The 16,235-nt window shown below is 40.2% G+C and overlaps 1 protein-coding gene across 1 annotated transcript in view; it reads right to left on the reverse strand.

Annotated features, from left to right (window-relative positions):
* The window catches only part of Myo3a (myosin IIIA), a 186,403-nt gene that overhangs the window by 89,288 nt on the left and 80,880 nt on the right, over positions 1–16,235 (reverse strand). Inside the window, exons 14-15 of the mRNA XM_032884634.1 lie at positions 5,601–5,699; positions 5,220–5,334 (exon numbers count right to left, since the gene is read on the reverse strand). Coding sequence (XP_032740525.1) covers positions 5,220–5,334; positions 5,601–5,699 — 214 coding nt within the window. The remainder of the gene's footprint in view (positions 1–5,219; positions 5,335–5,600; positions 5,700–16,235) is intronic.

Below are 16,235 nucleotides of genomic sequence, written 5' to 3' on the forward strand. Positions count from 1 at the left end.
ATTTCTCAATAATTATCTTAAATATATATAGCTTCAACCCAATAACCAAGATACAGATAGAGATTAACTGAATGAACAAAGGATTCACTCTGCTTTTCCCGTGTTTCTCCAAGAAACACATTTCAATGGAAACTATACACAAAAACTGAGAATGAAAGAATATAAGTCTATTTAGCAAAAGGACAGAAGCCCTAAACTGGCTGTCATTGCTGTTCTGATATGAAATAAGGTAGATTTATATATAAAACTATCAGAAGAGATAAAGAAGGCCACTGTAGACCTGTGAAGGGGATGGTTTACCAAGAAGATAGAACAATTGGAAGTATATATGCATTGACAGGTGGGACTCCTATTTTCATAAAACAAGCATTAAATGCTGTGAAACTTTAGCTCAGTCCTGAAACAGTTATAGTAAGTGAGTTTAATACCTCAATCTTATTTACATAAGTCTTTCAAATGAAAAATAATTAAAGGAACTGTAGCATTAAATTATGCTATAGATAGAATGATTAATAAATTCATAATACTTAATCTAACTGATAACTTCTCTTTAGTAGTCCACTGAATCCTCTCTAAAATAGAGACTTAGGTCATAAGTCAAGTCTTAACAAATATAAAATTATCAAATAATTTCTTATGCCTTTCACATTACAATGAAGATAAAACTAGGAATAAATAAGATGAAAAACTATACAATACATGAAAACTGAACAACATATTCTTGAATGACCAATGAATGACTGAGAAAACATCAGGGAGAAGAAATTTAAAAAAATAGAGCCCAAAAAAATAAAAGTAAAAATTACCAGCATGTTTAGGATACAGCTAAGGCAATTCCAAGAGGAAAGGTTATAGCTATAAAATTTAGATAATTTCACATAAAAGCTTAATGATACTTATCTGAGTGCTATAAAACAAGAACAAGAGAAACTCCAAGATGTTAAGAGATAATAGTGATCAAGACAGAAGTTAATGAATAGAGATTAAAAGAACAATGTATAGAATAAATTGAACATATAGAACCAATCAATGAATTGATGTTTTTTAAAAAAGTAAATGCCTAGATAAATTAGTCAAAAGACAGATGTTCGAAAGTTAGAAAATTAGATATGAAAAGGGGCAAATTACAATAGATTCCAATGAAATTCAGATAATCAGTAAGTAACACCTTAAATTTGTATTAGAAAACACTAGGAAAGTCTAAAAGAAATGATAAACTCCTAGGCACAATATCACATACACAAAATGAAATCAAGAAGATATAAACAAAGCAAGCAGATCCACAGCAAGTAATGAGATTGAAGAAATATTAAAAACTCTCCCAAAAGACTCTAGGAACACACTGGAGGGATTCATTGCAAAATGTTATCAAACCTTTAAAGAAGAGTTAAGACTCTTCAAACTGTTCCTGAACAGAAACACACACACACACACACACACACACACACACACACACACAAAACCCACTGCCAAAGTCATGCCATGGAGCAAGCATTATATTAACACCAAACTGGAAATGGACACTACCACCACCACCACCACTACCACCACCACCACCACCACCACCACCACAGCAACAACAATAACAACAACAACAAAACCTGTAGACTACATTTCCCAAGAAGGCCATTCATAGATATAAACATCATTAACAGAATTTCTGCAAGTTGAATTCACTAAGAAGTTAGTACACCATGCACAAATTAGTTCATTCTAGAGATGGGAAGATAGGTCAGTATAGAAATGTAATATAGTACATGAACTTAAGAACTAAAATCACATGATATTGCAAGAGATGCAAAGGACCCTTGACATTGTCCAGCACATAAACCTATAATTAACAAATGAGGAAAATGGAAAGGTGTTTTTTTCCTCTAAAATCAGAAATGAAGCAAAGATACCCAATCTAGTGTTCAAAGTCATAGCTAAAGCAACAAGAAGTAAAAGAGATATAGGTGGGAAAGGAAGGAGTAAAATTACCCCTATCTATTGACTTGATGATTATATCCTTAAATAGAATAAAGATTCCACAAAAAGGAAAAACAAAAAACCTTGGATCTGATAAGCATGTTCAGTAAAGTAGCAAGATACAAAACTAACACCAGAAACTACCACTTTTTCTGTATCCCAAGGACAAATCTGTCCAAAAAGGAAAGCAGCAAGCCAATTTCATGTATAATGACTTCAGTAAAACCATCATAAAATACTTCAGAATAAGTGCAACCAAGGAATAAAGGGCCCCTACAATGCAGACTTGAGGGGAGGGAGAACTTGTAGAGATCAGATCCAGAGGTTAGGCAGGTCCAAGTTTTTAACCCAGAATTGTTCCTATCTAAAGGAAATACAGGGACAAAGAGTGGAGCAGAGACTGAAGGAAAGGCCATCCAGAGACTGCCCTACCTGGGGATCCAGCCCATAGACAGACACCAAACCTAGACACTTTTGCTGATGCCAAGAAGTGCTTGCTGACAGGAGCCTGATATAGGGGTCTCCTGGGAGGATCTGTCAGAGCCTCTGGCAAATACAGAGGCAGATGCTCCCAGCCATTGAACTGAGCACCGGGTCCCCAGTGGTGGAGTTAGAGAAAAGACTGAAGGAACTGAAGGTGTTTGCAACCCTATAAGAAGAACAACAATATCAACTGACCAGATACCCCAGAGTTCCCAAGGAGTAAACCACCAACCAAAGAGTACACATGTAGCAACCCATGGCTCCAGCTGCATATGTAGCAGAGGATGGCCTTATCTGTCATTAATTGTAGAGAGGCCTTTGGTCCTGTGAAGGTTCGATGCCCCAGTGTAGGGGAATGCTAGGGTGGGGAGGTGGGAGTGGGTGGGTTGGTAGGTGGGGGAGCACCCTCATAGAATCAGGGGCAGGGGAATGGGATAGGGGTTTCGCGGAAGGGAAACCAGAAAAGGGGATAACCTTGGAAATGTAAATTAAAAATATCTAATAAAAAAAGGACACTGGGAGAATTGAAACCTCCATGATCATGGATGTGCACAATTTACCGTGAAATGGCCTGTTACTAAAAATAATAACACAAATCCAACACAATTCCCATCAAAGTCTCAATGACATTCTTTATAATATTAGGAAATATTAATCCTAAAATTCATGTGAAAACATAAATGATCCTGAACAATAGACACAATAAAAGCACAAAACCCAAGATGTTAAAACCTCAAATTACAGTACAGAGCCACAGTACCAAACTTGCACGGTAATGTCATAAAGTGAGCAAGCAGACTAATGGAGTAGATTAATGTTTCAGAGTAGCCTAGACAGCTTCAGACACTTAAAAATGCTGTCAAAATGCATTTGACAAGATATAGCTATTTAAAATGGGATTGGGAGAACTGTATTCCACATGTCAATTAATAAAGCCAGATACTCATGTCCTACCTACCCCAAATCAGATCATAATTGATCAAAGATGTAAGACCTGCAACTCAGAAACAGCTAGAAGAAAATCATGTCAACTCACAGTCACAGCCAAGCCAGGCATGATGAAGCCTGTGTGAAAAGGACTCAAACCACACAGGAAGTAACTCCATAAATTGACAGGTGGGGTTGCATGACACTGAGAAGTTCTGTATAGCAAAGAAAATGGGACAGCTTACAAAATGCAAAAATTTGCCAGCTTTATATACATTAGACTAGGATTGATATGTAGACTTCATAGAACTGTAAAACTTTAACCCTAAACAGCAATCAATCAATCAATCAATAAGTGGAGTAACAAATTGAGTAAACAATTTTCAAAAGAAGAAATTTATGTTCTTTGAAAAATATGGTATTTCATTATGTTAAACAACATAGGCTAGAGTCAGAAAGATAAAACATTACCTGGTTTCACTCAAACGTGTGTAGATTGAAATTTATAAGACATGCAAGGGCATATGTGTTTATGTGAACCATGAATGTAGAAAGAGAGATATCATGGGAGGGTGACGAGATGTAAGTGAAAGTAGGGGAGGAGAGGAAAGACGAGGAAGCCATTGGAAAGGAAGAGGGCAGAGGTGGAGGAACAAAGGAACCAACCAGAAGGCAGCATGGGACAGGAGATCATTAAGTGGGCAAGTACGATGCAATAATACTTATAATAGAAATGTTACAATAAAACCCAATAGTTTATATGCCACCTATAAACATATTAAAAATGAAACTAAAAAATAAAGCTAGAGATACAGGAAAATTTAAATAGTACAAGAAAACCCAGCAATCCAATCTATAGCTTAAATGTGAGAGTTTATTTTCTAGCAAAATTCAAGTAACTAAAAAGGACATTAAAAACATGAATAGGTATGTATTATAGAAGAATCAAAAACATGATAAAATACTTTATATTGAGGCTGAAGAATTGGCCCAATTATCTGCTAGAAACATGAGGGACCCAAATTAAGATCCCCAGAACTCAACTGGGGGTTGGAGTATGAGTGGAGGCATAATGTTTTTGTGAACTGTGTTGTCCTTGTGTTATTTAAATGCTGATTTCTCTGCCCCGACATCTTGTTTCACAACATTGTAATGCTTATTCTCTGTCTTGTCACTAAATGCTGATTACCCAATGGCTGGGCAGAAGAGAGATTAGGACGGAAACTTATGCCAGAGTGGAGTGGGGTCAGTGTAGTTCAGATTGTCTTGAGTAGAAGAGGATCTGAGAAGACACCATGAAAAAAAAAACCTGAAGCCCCAAAAGCCAGGTCAATAATAAAATGTGTAAGTATCGCGGGATGGGGCTGCAAGGAAGCCAGATCAGCAAGGGCTTATTGAGGTACAGCTTGAAATAAATTTGGTTTTTATGTGTGGCTATTAGATTAACTCACTGGTTACTGCTTATATTTTTATTAAAATAATTAATTTTATATAGAAGGGTCCCTCAAGTTATCTGTCAGTCAGGCTAGCAAAATTGATAAGCTTCAGGTTCAGTGAGAGACCCCATCTCAAAACATAGGTGGAGAGCAACCAAGTAATGACACCTGATCTTGACCCCAGGGCTCTAAATGCACTGGTAGACAGACATATGTGTACATACCACACACACATAGAGAAACACCCACATCTCCACCCGTACTCATAATAGGAGTGACTTCTATATAAAACTCTGAGCAAATTTCTGACATGTTAATCAGCCAATGAGTTGGGTAATTCTCATCATTAGTGAAAACTTTTAAAAAGATACTTACAAAATTGGTTCAAATGTCTTTGGTACTTACCTCCATTGTAAAACCTATGACTTTGAAACATTGTTCAATTAATTCATACTGGGATTTATAGAAACTATTGTTCATCATGTCCTGTACCGTTCTGAGGTTATCATTTTGTAAGTACCTGAAGAAAGTATGAGAAGGGGAAAAATCTAAAATTACATTGAAAGAGAAACATCATCCCAGAACTTGGGAAGGCAGAGGCAGGAAGATCTCCATGAGTTCAAGGCCAGCCTGATCTACAGAGCAAGTTTCAGGGCAGCCATGGCTACACAGAGTAACCCTGTCTGGAAAACCAAACCAAACCAAATCAAACCAAACCAAACCAAACCAAACCAAACCAAACCAAACCAAACCAACTAATCAACCAAGTACAGCCTGGTGGCTTACCTGGGCGGCTTATTTTCAGGCAATTTGTAAAGGGCCAGTTTCTTCTTTTCTGCTAACCCAGCATAAATATAGTAAAAAATATGGAAATTTTTTTCTCCTCTGAAAAAAAATAAACCACTTTCAGGAAGATGGTTAATAAGAACATTATTGACTATTGAAGTGATTCACTTATACTGTTGTTAGATCTGTGATTGCCCACCCAGGGGTCCTTGGGCATCAAGTTCTGACTTTCTGTTGCTCGTGCCATTATTTTCAACTATAAGCATCACAAGGTGGTAGCTCTTAACGTCGAGACATTTGTGAGTGACTTTCTAGGAATTTTTCTAGGCACCAGGAACATAAAATGAAACAGTCAGGAACTTTAAGCTGCTAAGACATCGTATGTCATCAGAAATGGCCAGAAAAAGAAATGAAAGGCATAGCATGCCAGTTATCTCAATGACTCTCCGAGAGTCCTCAGGGCAGGTCTGGGCTTCCGCTTTCCATGTTTAGGAAACTGATATGTAGCACGTACCATCTCAAACACAGCCACAGAGCTGACTTCAGACCAGGCCTACCTGACTGCAATAGCCACATATGCAGTGGCTTCATCTTTTTATATTATGTTTTCCATATATGTGAGACATCTAATAATAGTTAAGGTTCCATGGCTCCCTGGTTCTCAGTATGAAGAGTACTCCCCACATGCTAGAGTGAATCAATTAAGGCAGAAGGGTTGAACCTCTGGCTTAGAATGTTCCACAGCATGCTGGCGAGGAGTTAGGGTCCTATGTCCCCCAACTTCTTCCCTCAGATCCCCCCTTTGCAAGATAGAGGAGGAGTCATCTGGCTTCCTATTGTACTCTTTCTATAGTCTCCTTTCTGTCATGCTTCAGTTTCACCCCGATGACTCAGGTGACCATCTGGCTGTGCAGGATTCACCTTTCCGTGGCTTTCTTGTTTCTGTTTTCCTGCTCAACCCTACTATTCTAGGATGTTCCTAAATCCTGAGTGGACCTTCCAGTATCTCCAGGCCCAAGGTGGGAGTCCAGGTAGGGTTGGGAACCTCTTCCAAGGGCGAAATTCATTATAATGTCACAGACCGCTCGCAAGCCATACCTTGTCTCCCTATTGTTACTCATCTTCCAGTTAACATAAAACTTACCCTCTCACAAAGGTCAAGGTGTTCCCACAGTCACTGCTGTGGATTCTCTCCTCCTGGATGCCATTGGCAGTGCCTGACCTGGTTTCTGGTCCCTTTCTATCATTTCTCCCCACACAAAAATGCGAGGGCAGATTGTCGTGCTTCTTGCTCCCTGCTCCTTTCTTTCATCACTACACAGCTTGGGTCAGTGGGCTTCAGGGGCCATTGAAAGATTTAGGAAATGAATGATAATTATCAAGTTGATACCTTTTCCTGAACAAGAACTTTTTTAAAAAGTCTTCTACATGAAGACAGAAAAGGCATACATTTTAGTGTATAATTCTACACAAACTAATTACTAAAGGATTAGAAAGGACATTAAAACTCTTCTACTTCTTATCCTAATTATGTAGTATACCCTTAATGGAGACAGATTTTGGATGATGTTATTATTCTTATTATTATTACTACTACTACAATTGCTACTATTATTGTCATTTTTGAGAAGTCTCCCTATACCCCCTAATCTAGCCTTAGATTCACAATACATCTGCCTTGGCCTTTACAATGCTTGAGATTAAGGAATATACCACAATCCTAGCCTTTTAAATAATATTTTGTTCTGTTACATAGAAAAGTTCCTTAGAATAAATGTTAATTGAAACTTATCTATACAGATCTGTGAAGATTTGAAAGGTGTTAGATTTTCCATGGGTACAGGGCCTAGCTCAAACAGAGACTATGGGAAAAGCACAATTTGGGGATGGGCTTGGTTGAACTGAAATGCAAGATATGTGGGTGGTCCAAAATGGAAACGGTGAGCTCAGGAACAAGTAAGAAGTGCTGACTTCACAGAATTACATGAAGTCAGGGAGTCAAAGAGAATATGAACTGATAGTAGAGAGGGGAGAGAAATGCCTCAAGGACAAATCATAGTAAAATATACATTTTAGGAATGGATGAATGAAATTTATATGAAGAAAATGTATCATACAGGAAGGAGAAGAATCTGGAGTAGCCAGGGCGGGGGATTGTTAGTTAGGGTTTTACCGCTGTGAACAGACACCATGACCAAGACAACTCATTTCCTGGTAACCAATGAATATGGCTACAGCAACAGGGTAGTGGACCTCATGGCCTACATGGCCTCCAAGGAATGAGAAACCCTGGACCACCCAGCCCAGCAAGGATACTGAGAGCAAGAGAGAGGCCCTCAGTTGCTGAGGAATCCCCATCCCAACTCAGCCCCCAACACTGAGCATCTCCCTCACAATTCCATCCCAGACCCCATAATAGCAGGAGGGGCCTAGGGAGCCCTCCCTTCTCTCTTGAATACCATCACAAAAAAATAAAGGACAACATTTAATTGGAGCTGGCTCACAGGTTCAGAGGTTTAGTTTTAATCATCATGGTGGGTGCATGGCAGCATCCAGGAAGGCATGGCATGGGAGGAGCTGAGAGTTCTATATCTTGATCTAAAGGCCTCTAGAAGACTACTGTCTTCAAAGCAGCTAAGAAGAGGGTCTCAAAGTCCACCCCCACAGTGACACATTTCTTTCAACAAGGCCACACCAACTCCAACAAGGTCATACCTCCTAATGGTGCCACTCTGGGCCAAACATATTCAAACCACCACAGGGATCAAAAAAGACAGGGTTTCAAGGCTGGGTGATGACCCAAGAGCAGATACACCCTTTATTTTACACTTTTTAACTTAATTCTGAGCAGCGTAAGAATGGAATTGAGGGCCTCGTACATGCTAGGTAAGCAGTATACTGCAGAGATTCACACAGCCTCCACATTCTTCCTAAAAGGCCATGCAGATTCTCATCTTCAATGCCACCACCTGTTGCTTGTTGCAGGTACCACTGAAACAGAAGAAATCTATTACAGACAACATACTGTTGTGTGTATGCTGCATTGTATGCGATATGCAATTTGTACACTGCAAAAGGACTCATAAAGACATGAAAGTGGCCTGGGAACCTGGTGCAATGAGGGAAGCTGTAAGGGATAAGAGAGGATGCAGACTGAGCATGACTAGAACTCATTATATACTGCTATGTCAAAGAATAAATTACCTTCTTAAAAGTTAGAACAAAATCAACAACTTAGTTTAGTTCTCATCTATTAAGCACTACCAACTAATCAAGCGTCTCTAGGATTAGCACGGTATATAATTTATTTGCTTTGTTTTCTAGGCATCACACTGATTGCCCTGCACGTCACTTCTTAAAGCACTTCAACAATGCAATGTATAATTAGTGAAGTGACTCATAAATGTAGACACAGGAACCTAGTAGATTTCTCTAGCATTATCGGTTTACATCAACCAAGATGGTAATTTTACAAGGCCTGGAGTTACTATGAGAAATGTACTGACCTTCAGTAAATAAACAACCAGAGAGTTAAAGGAAAAAAAGAAAGAAAAACAGCTCCAAAGGATTCTCATCTCAGGTCAGCCACAAACATCAAGTGTGCACTGAAGATTGAGTGTTACAAGGCACAGGTACTATTCCTATATTAGTGCTCCCAGGACCAATGCGGGGTCTCAGTGAGGTACAAAACATGGTTCTCTGACCATGGCCCCACTATTTTTAGCCTCTGCTATTTCTTTGGAGTTCTGCTCAGCCACTTGTAGAATGCCCTCAGGATGATCTTATATGAGTTCAATGGCCTTGGGTGGTGAGGATTTATCATGCAGGAAAGTCCCCTGAAACCTGCAAAACTGAGGCAAAATCCTCAGTGATGTGGATTCACGGTTTAACTCTGAATCTTTGCAGGAGATGCTCAAAGGCTGAAGATAAAGCTTTGCACACCCAAAGCTCCACAGCACGTCCGCACATTTTGTCCAATTAGAACTTCTTCCCCGTAGACACCGTCTCCTCCATCTTTCTCCTTATGATTTACACGCTCATTCTCAGGCAGCTGAACTCATTTCCCACTCTCCTGACTAAACTAAGTGGCTGGTGAGTTTGAGTCACAGAACACAGAATTCTTAGAGAATGATGAACTACTTTGTTGAGTTAAATACTAATTAATAAATCTCAGCAGTGGGTTCGCGATCCACCTCAATGGTTTGTGTTCTTGAAAGACACATGCACAGCCTTAATCAGCACAATAGCTAGGCCACTGCCAAATCTCCATGTGGTTGATTCCTGCCAGTCATCTGGAGTTATTACTTACTAAACTCTATAATCCATCTTGGCTGCTCTAGACACAGGGGGCTGCCCAAATGGGCTACACTCTGGGCTGCCTCTCCTGGCTCATTAACATGGTGGCCATGCCTCTCTGTACTGCACTCTTCTCCGGTATGGTGTCTCTCTCTCTCCTCTCCTCCACACTCTCCTAGCATGGTGGATCTCCTTCCTTCTTCCTCTCTTCTAGTCCCAAGTGAGGGGATACCAAAATCTTTACCTCTGTCTGTCTGTAGAGAAATGAGGAGAGTGCTCCCAGCTTTCTAGTTTCAAGCAACATAGGGTCTTTGTGATTCTTAGCAGACTGAGACAGACAGTGGAGGAAGCAGACATTCTCAAGCAGAGAATCCTGATGTTCTGCCAAGTAAGCTGCAAACCTGAGGAAGAGACCTTCTTGTTTTTAAGAGTTTTACTGCTGACAGATTTCTCAGTCTGCAAGGAGGTTTGGGTCACTTTGAACCAAAATAAGCTATTGCTAGGTAAACAGCACCTGGTATAAACTGCAAACTGTGGGAAAATTTTCATTCTGCCTTTTGTATAAAAGATACTGAAACGTTCAATAAACTGTGCATTGGCCGACTTGGCTGAGTACCCCCTGTGTCCTGGTTAGGGTGGCTCTAATCTTGGGACTCCAACACACTAGACATTGACAAGTGGTGACCCGACAAGGCTCTGTTGTTGCAATATATGTCGACATCTGTCATTCCCAGGTATTGACTGTTGGCATTTTTAGTTACCAATCAGAACCAACTGGGAGCAGGATCTCCGAAGCTAATGCAGGGTATGTAGTTTTGGGGACCCAAATTAACATTAGAATACAAGCAGCATCAGACCAAACCTACTACACTACTTCCACCAAAATCTAAGTTGGTTTTAAATCTCCTGTGTTCACCACATAGTAGACATTCAAAAAATATTTGTCAAATAGATGAATGAATGAATGAATAAATGAATGAATGAATGAATGACTATGGGGCTTTGGAGACACAAGATTCAAAGTTGAGCTTTTGGCATTAATCCATGTGTTCTTTTAGTCTGTATCCTCCTGAGAGATGGAAGAGACAATATAGCAAGACACAGACAGTGAGGTGCTTAGCACAGTGCCCTATTTGTCCATGACAGCAGAGAACGTGCCTGCCGGTCTGTTTACGACTCTTAGCGAGACTTTAAAGGGCTGAGGTGGGAGATTGATGCAATCAATGCTTGCTGAACTCTAGCCATTGCAAGAGAAAACCAGCAGATACAGCTATAATTTATATTTACGAGAATTATCCAGCATTGTCTTCAATGTGCTCATTTTCTCCCAAGCAGCCTCACTTTATTTTTCACCTTAAAATCCACTATATTTAACAAAGGGCTTTAGTCACAAGCTATTAGTTTACCATTGTGACAACGGTGCTCTAAAGATGAATGCAGTCAGACACTGACGTGTGCAGAACAGGGCAGAGGAAAAAGGGAAGGAAAGAATCGATCCTCTTAGTTAGATAAGATACATGCCTGCTCTGGTTCCTTTCTGCTTCTCAGATTGGCTCTCCAACCTTGTTATGATCCCTGTTCCTATTGGCTCTCCAATCTTCTGTTTTCTTTATGACCCTTGTTCCCCAGTGCTCTATAGACTGCCAGGACCTGAGTCCCTCGTCCTCTGGCTCTTGAAGAGAGGAAGCAAATGAAGGATCTATTGACTCACATTCTACTTGGTAGAGGATGCAGTCCTGTGAGGGCTACAGACCTCCAGGCAGCCCCTGTCCACAGCTGTGGTTGTCCTTGGGCTCTCAGATAAATTTTTCCCCTGGTCCCAGAAGCCTTGGGGGTACGAATGTTTTTTTTGCCCTTGCTAATCTGGACTGAACTATTCAGCCTGGGCTTAGCATTCATTCCTTCTTGATTCTTTGATGGAATTTTATCTTGTAAATAGGGTTTTCAGATAAACACATTGAACTTGTTCCTTCTTTGTAATCATGATTGATACAATCCACTGAAATTCATAATTTAAAAGATGTATCTATGGAGCTGGGGAAGTGGCTCAGTGGGTAAGAGTGCTAGCTGTATGAAAACGAGAATTTAAATTTGAATCCCTAGAACCCACATAAAAAGCTCCCCATGTATGAACGTATGACCATTCTTATGTCAACATTGTGGCTCCTCAGAGCTACCTGGCCAGGCAGCCTGGGACAAATGGCAAACAATTGAGAGACATGGCTCAAAAGACTAAAACAGAGAATGATGATAGAGGGTGACACCTGACACATTCCACTGGCTTCTCATGCTATGAGCTTCCACATATGTATAGATGCCACACACACAGAAGACCAACATCTATCTAGATATAATGCTTCTTCTAATTTTTAAAGACCACAAAATATTTCTGCATCCTGCCTCCATCCTCTTCCTCTGTTTCTCTTCAGAAACTGGCAGGCTTTCATGGATTTTGACCAAACAGGTTATATCAAGTTGCAGCAAGACTAGGCACATCCTCACGTTAAGACTGAATGGGCAACCCGGTTGGAAGAAAGGGGTCCCAAAAACAAGCAAAGGAGTTAGAGACAGCCTTGATCCCACCAGAAGGAGCAGCAGCTCCTAACAAGAAGATCAAGTTACACATGGTGACATTTGTTTAGAGGGCCTACCTCAATCCTACAAAGGCTCCTCGTTGGTTCACTCTTTGGGAATCCCTATGAGCCTGGATTAGTTGATTCTGTGGGTTTGCGGTCTCCTTGACCCCTCTAACTCCACCTAACACTTGATTGTGGGTCTCTGTATCTGTTTATATCAGCGTCTGAATGAAGCCTCTCTGATGACATCTGGGCTAAGTACTAATCTATGAGTAGAGCAGAGTATCATTAGGAATCATTTCATTGACTTTGTCTTTTTTGTTTTTGTTTTTAACAGTCATATTTGGTTCTGTCCTTGGCCTCTGGGCTATCCAGCCTCTGGGCCCTGACCCTCTAGGTAGTGTCAGGGTTGGTCATGGGTTTCAAGTTGGACCTTTCGTTGGTTGGCAACTCCCATAATTTCTGCACCATCTTTATCCCAGGACATTCTGAAAACAGGGCAAATTGTACGTCGAAGTTTACGTGTCTGTGTTGGTGTCCCAATCTCTATGCTGCAAGTCTTGCCTGGTTACAGGGGATGGCCAGTTCAGGCTCTGTATCCTCCACTACTAGGAGTTTTCACTAGAATGACCTTTTCTGGGAGTTTTCATTGCATTAGATTTCTAGCTGGTCCCCAAGATGCCACCAGTTCCTGTTATCTTTCCCAGTACTTTCTCCTTCCATCCTCTTCACCTGATCTCTCCTGTTCCTTCCCCATATCCTCACAACCCCTGTCCACTCTTAATGACTATTCTGTTTCCCTTTTCCAGGGAGATTCATGCATTGCCCCTTGAACCCTCCTTGTTACTTAGCTCCTCTGGGTCAGTGGACTGTAGCATTGTTCTCCTTTATTTTATAGTTAATATCCACTTATAACTGAATACATGTCATTGTTTGTCTTTCTGTGTCTGGATTACCTTGCTCAGGATGATTTTCCTTTTTGCCTGCAAATTTTATGATGTTATTGTTTTTAACAGTTAAGTAGTGCTCCACTGTACCACATTTTCTTCATCCATTCTTTGGTTGAGAGACATCTAGTTTATTTCCAGTTTCTGGCTATTATGCTATGAACATAGTTGAGCAAGAGTCCTTGAAGTGAAAATTTCTGGTGTCTTTGGAGACACAGTTGTATCTTGTGATGTTTTTCTGGAAACTGTCTTATGAGAGGATGTTTTGTTGAGGTAGATATGTGGGAGGGTATTTTGCGGAGAACAGGTGTGATTTTTCTGGAGACTGTCTACCAAAAGGGCATGTGATATTTTGTTAGAGCAGATGCTTGAGGGAACATGTGATATTTGGAAAGGGTATAAATATAACCCAATAGACAGTGGACAGACAATGTAGTGTGGCACGGGTTCATCTTGTCATCTTCACTGATCATCATTTGTAGTGACATTGTAGAGAGAAACTCACCAATGAAGTTCTCACGATATTCCAGTGGCTTCTTGCTACATCTACAGACTCAGGCCAATTGGCAGAGTCTTGTGGTTTTTTTCTGGATTGAACTGTGATTGCTGATTCGTGAATAGTGTTTGCAAGTAGATTGAGTTACCTTTGCTGATTTGTGTGAACTGAACTGCTGATATCCTGATAATGAAGAGTGGAACTGTCCAAAAGAACTATGTCTAGACAGGACCATATCCCTATTTTTGGGGTTAATATGCCATATTAACATTTCCTTTCCACTACCTCTTGTGGGTGGTGGGCTAGAAGGAAGGCTAATGCAACTTAAGAACCCTTATTAAAGTAGGTTTTGAAAAATCTAAGCTTACATCACCTTATGATAGGATAGCGTATCCTTTGGGCATATGCTAAGAAGTAGTATAGCTGGGTCTTGAGATAGACCAATGCCAAATTTACTGAGAACCTGATATAATGATTTCCAAAGTGACTGTACAAGTTTGCACTCCTCCCAGCAATGGAGGAATATTCTCCTTGTTTCACATCCTTGCCAGCACGAACTGTTTTTTGGTCTTAGCCATTCTGACAGGCGTATGATGGAATCTCAGTATTATTTTGATTTTCATTGACCTGATGGCTAAGGATGTTGAATATTTCTTAAGTGCCATTTGAAATTCCTTTGTTGAGAAGTCTATGTTTATATCTATACCCCATTTTAAAAATTGGATTACCTGGATTGTTGCTCTCTAGTTTCTTGAGTTCTTTATATATTTTGGAAATTAGCCCTCTGTCAAATGTGGGATTGGTAAAGAGCTTTTCCCATTCTGTAGACTGCCATCACAAAACATTTCTTTAGAATATAAAATGCAATTCAAATGAACTAAAATAGAAACAAATATAGGTTTTAACCAGTTTTCTAGCACTGTGTATGAGGTCCTCCTGTAGAGTGAGACTCTTTTTGAGGTATTCCTGTAGCACAGACCTAAAATCCAGCCAGAGAATACTTGGGATAGCTCAAGTGGTGCATTTGGTTTCTGCAGGTACTTAGGAAGCAGGTGGTAAACCCATAGCAATCATGTCACTAGTACATCTCACTGGGAAAATTGGTGTTGTAGTTCAAATTTTGACTGCTATTGATGGATTTTTTCCTTCCAGTGACCTGCTAGAACCTTTAGGCATGATGAAAGGTAGCCACTGGGGAGGAAGTAACAGCTCAGTTTCAGCTCAATTTCAACTAAAGTGTATAGTGTGTATGCAGCCTTATGACCTTATCATTAGTTTGAGTAGACAATCAAGTCGATTGGCAAGAGTCTATATTATTCTGTGGCTTCTGGGGCCTCCATAATAAACACTTTAAAAGAATGCCCCACACCCAGCACTGAAAGTCTTATTTAATAACCCATTGCTTCTGAGAGCAGCATATGCAACCACGCAGGTTGTCTTCTTTTAAGTTCTATTTTTTTTTTACTTATATCTTTAAAATCAGCTTACATAACATCAGGTTTCTATGTAGTTTTTTCATACACAGTTCATTTGGGTTTAACCTCCCCTCAATAATATCTCCCCACCCTTCTCCCCCAGCCCCATGGAAACCTTTCCATCTCCAGCAATCCTTTCCTCTACTATATTTGACTATCTTCCCTACCTTGCAAATGTCTCTCTTCCTGAGTGGTCCCAGCCTAACTTCCTGGCCTCTATAGGTATTCTAATTTAAATACATAAACCTAAGAATTCTAAGCTAGGATTGACACTTGAGAAAGATCTAAGGTTTGTCTCTTGGGGTGTGGGGTACCTCACGTAGTATATTTCCCAATTATGCCATAATTCTTTTTAATAATTTTATTTATAACTCAGTAAAATTTCACCACGTATGTCCAAAGGTTCTGGGAAGGCTGTAGACCCTGCAGAGGAGCACCTACTATTGTTATATTGCCATAAAAACATTTGTTTAGATCTATGTACCACTCTCCCCCTTGGTCAGATAAGCTTCTATTTGCAGTGATTGTTAGTCCAGAGTTTCACAACTGGTGAATGTGCTTAGATCACATGACTGTTGGATTCTAATACTGCCCATGCTCAAGGAACACAAAGAAGCAGAGACACAGTGAACGTAAGGATGGGAAGGAATGCTATAAAAGCTTGTCTTCTGGCCATGACCTGACTCCTGTATCCATAAACTCACAGCAGCAGGGTCTATCTGCATAAGACCTGCCAATCAACATTCCATCAAGGATGGGAGAGGGGCTCATAAGGCTATAAACATAGTATGCAGGGGAGGGGCAGTCATACCCTTAAAAGGTGTAAACACTAGTATATTCCCTCC

Source organism: Rattus rattus, chromosome 14 (assembly GCF_011064425.1).
Source record: "Rattus rattus isolate New Zealand chromosome 14, Rrattus_CSIRO_v1, whole genome shotgun sequence".
Taxonomy (NCBI): Eukaryota; Metazoa; Chordata; class Mammalia; order Rodentia; family Muridae; genus Rattus; species Rattus rattus.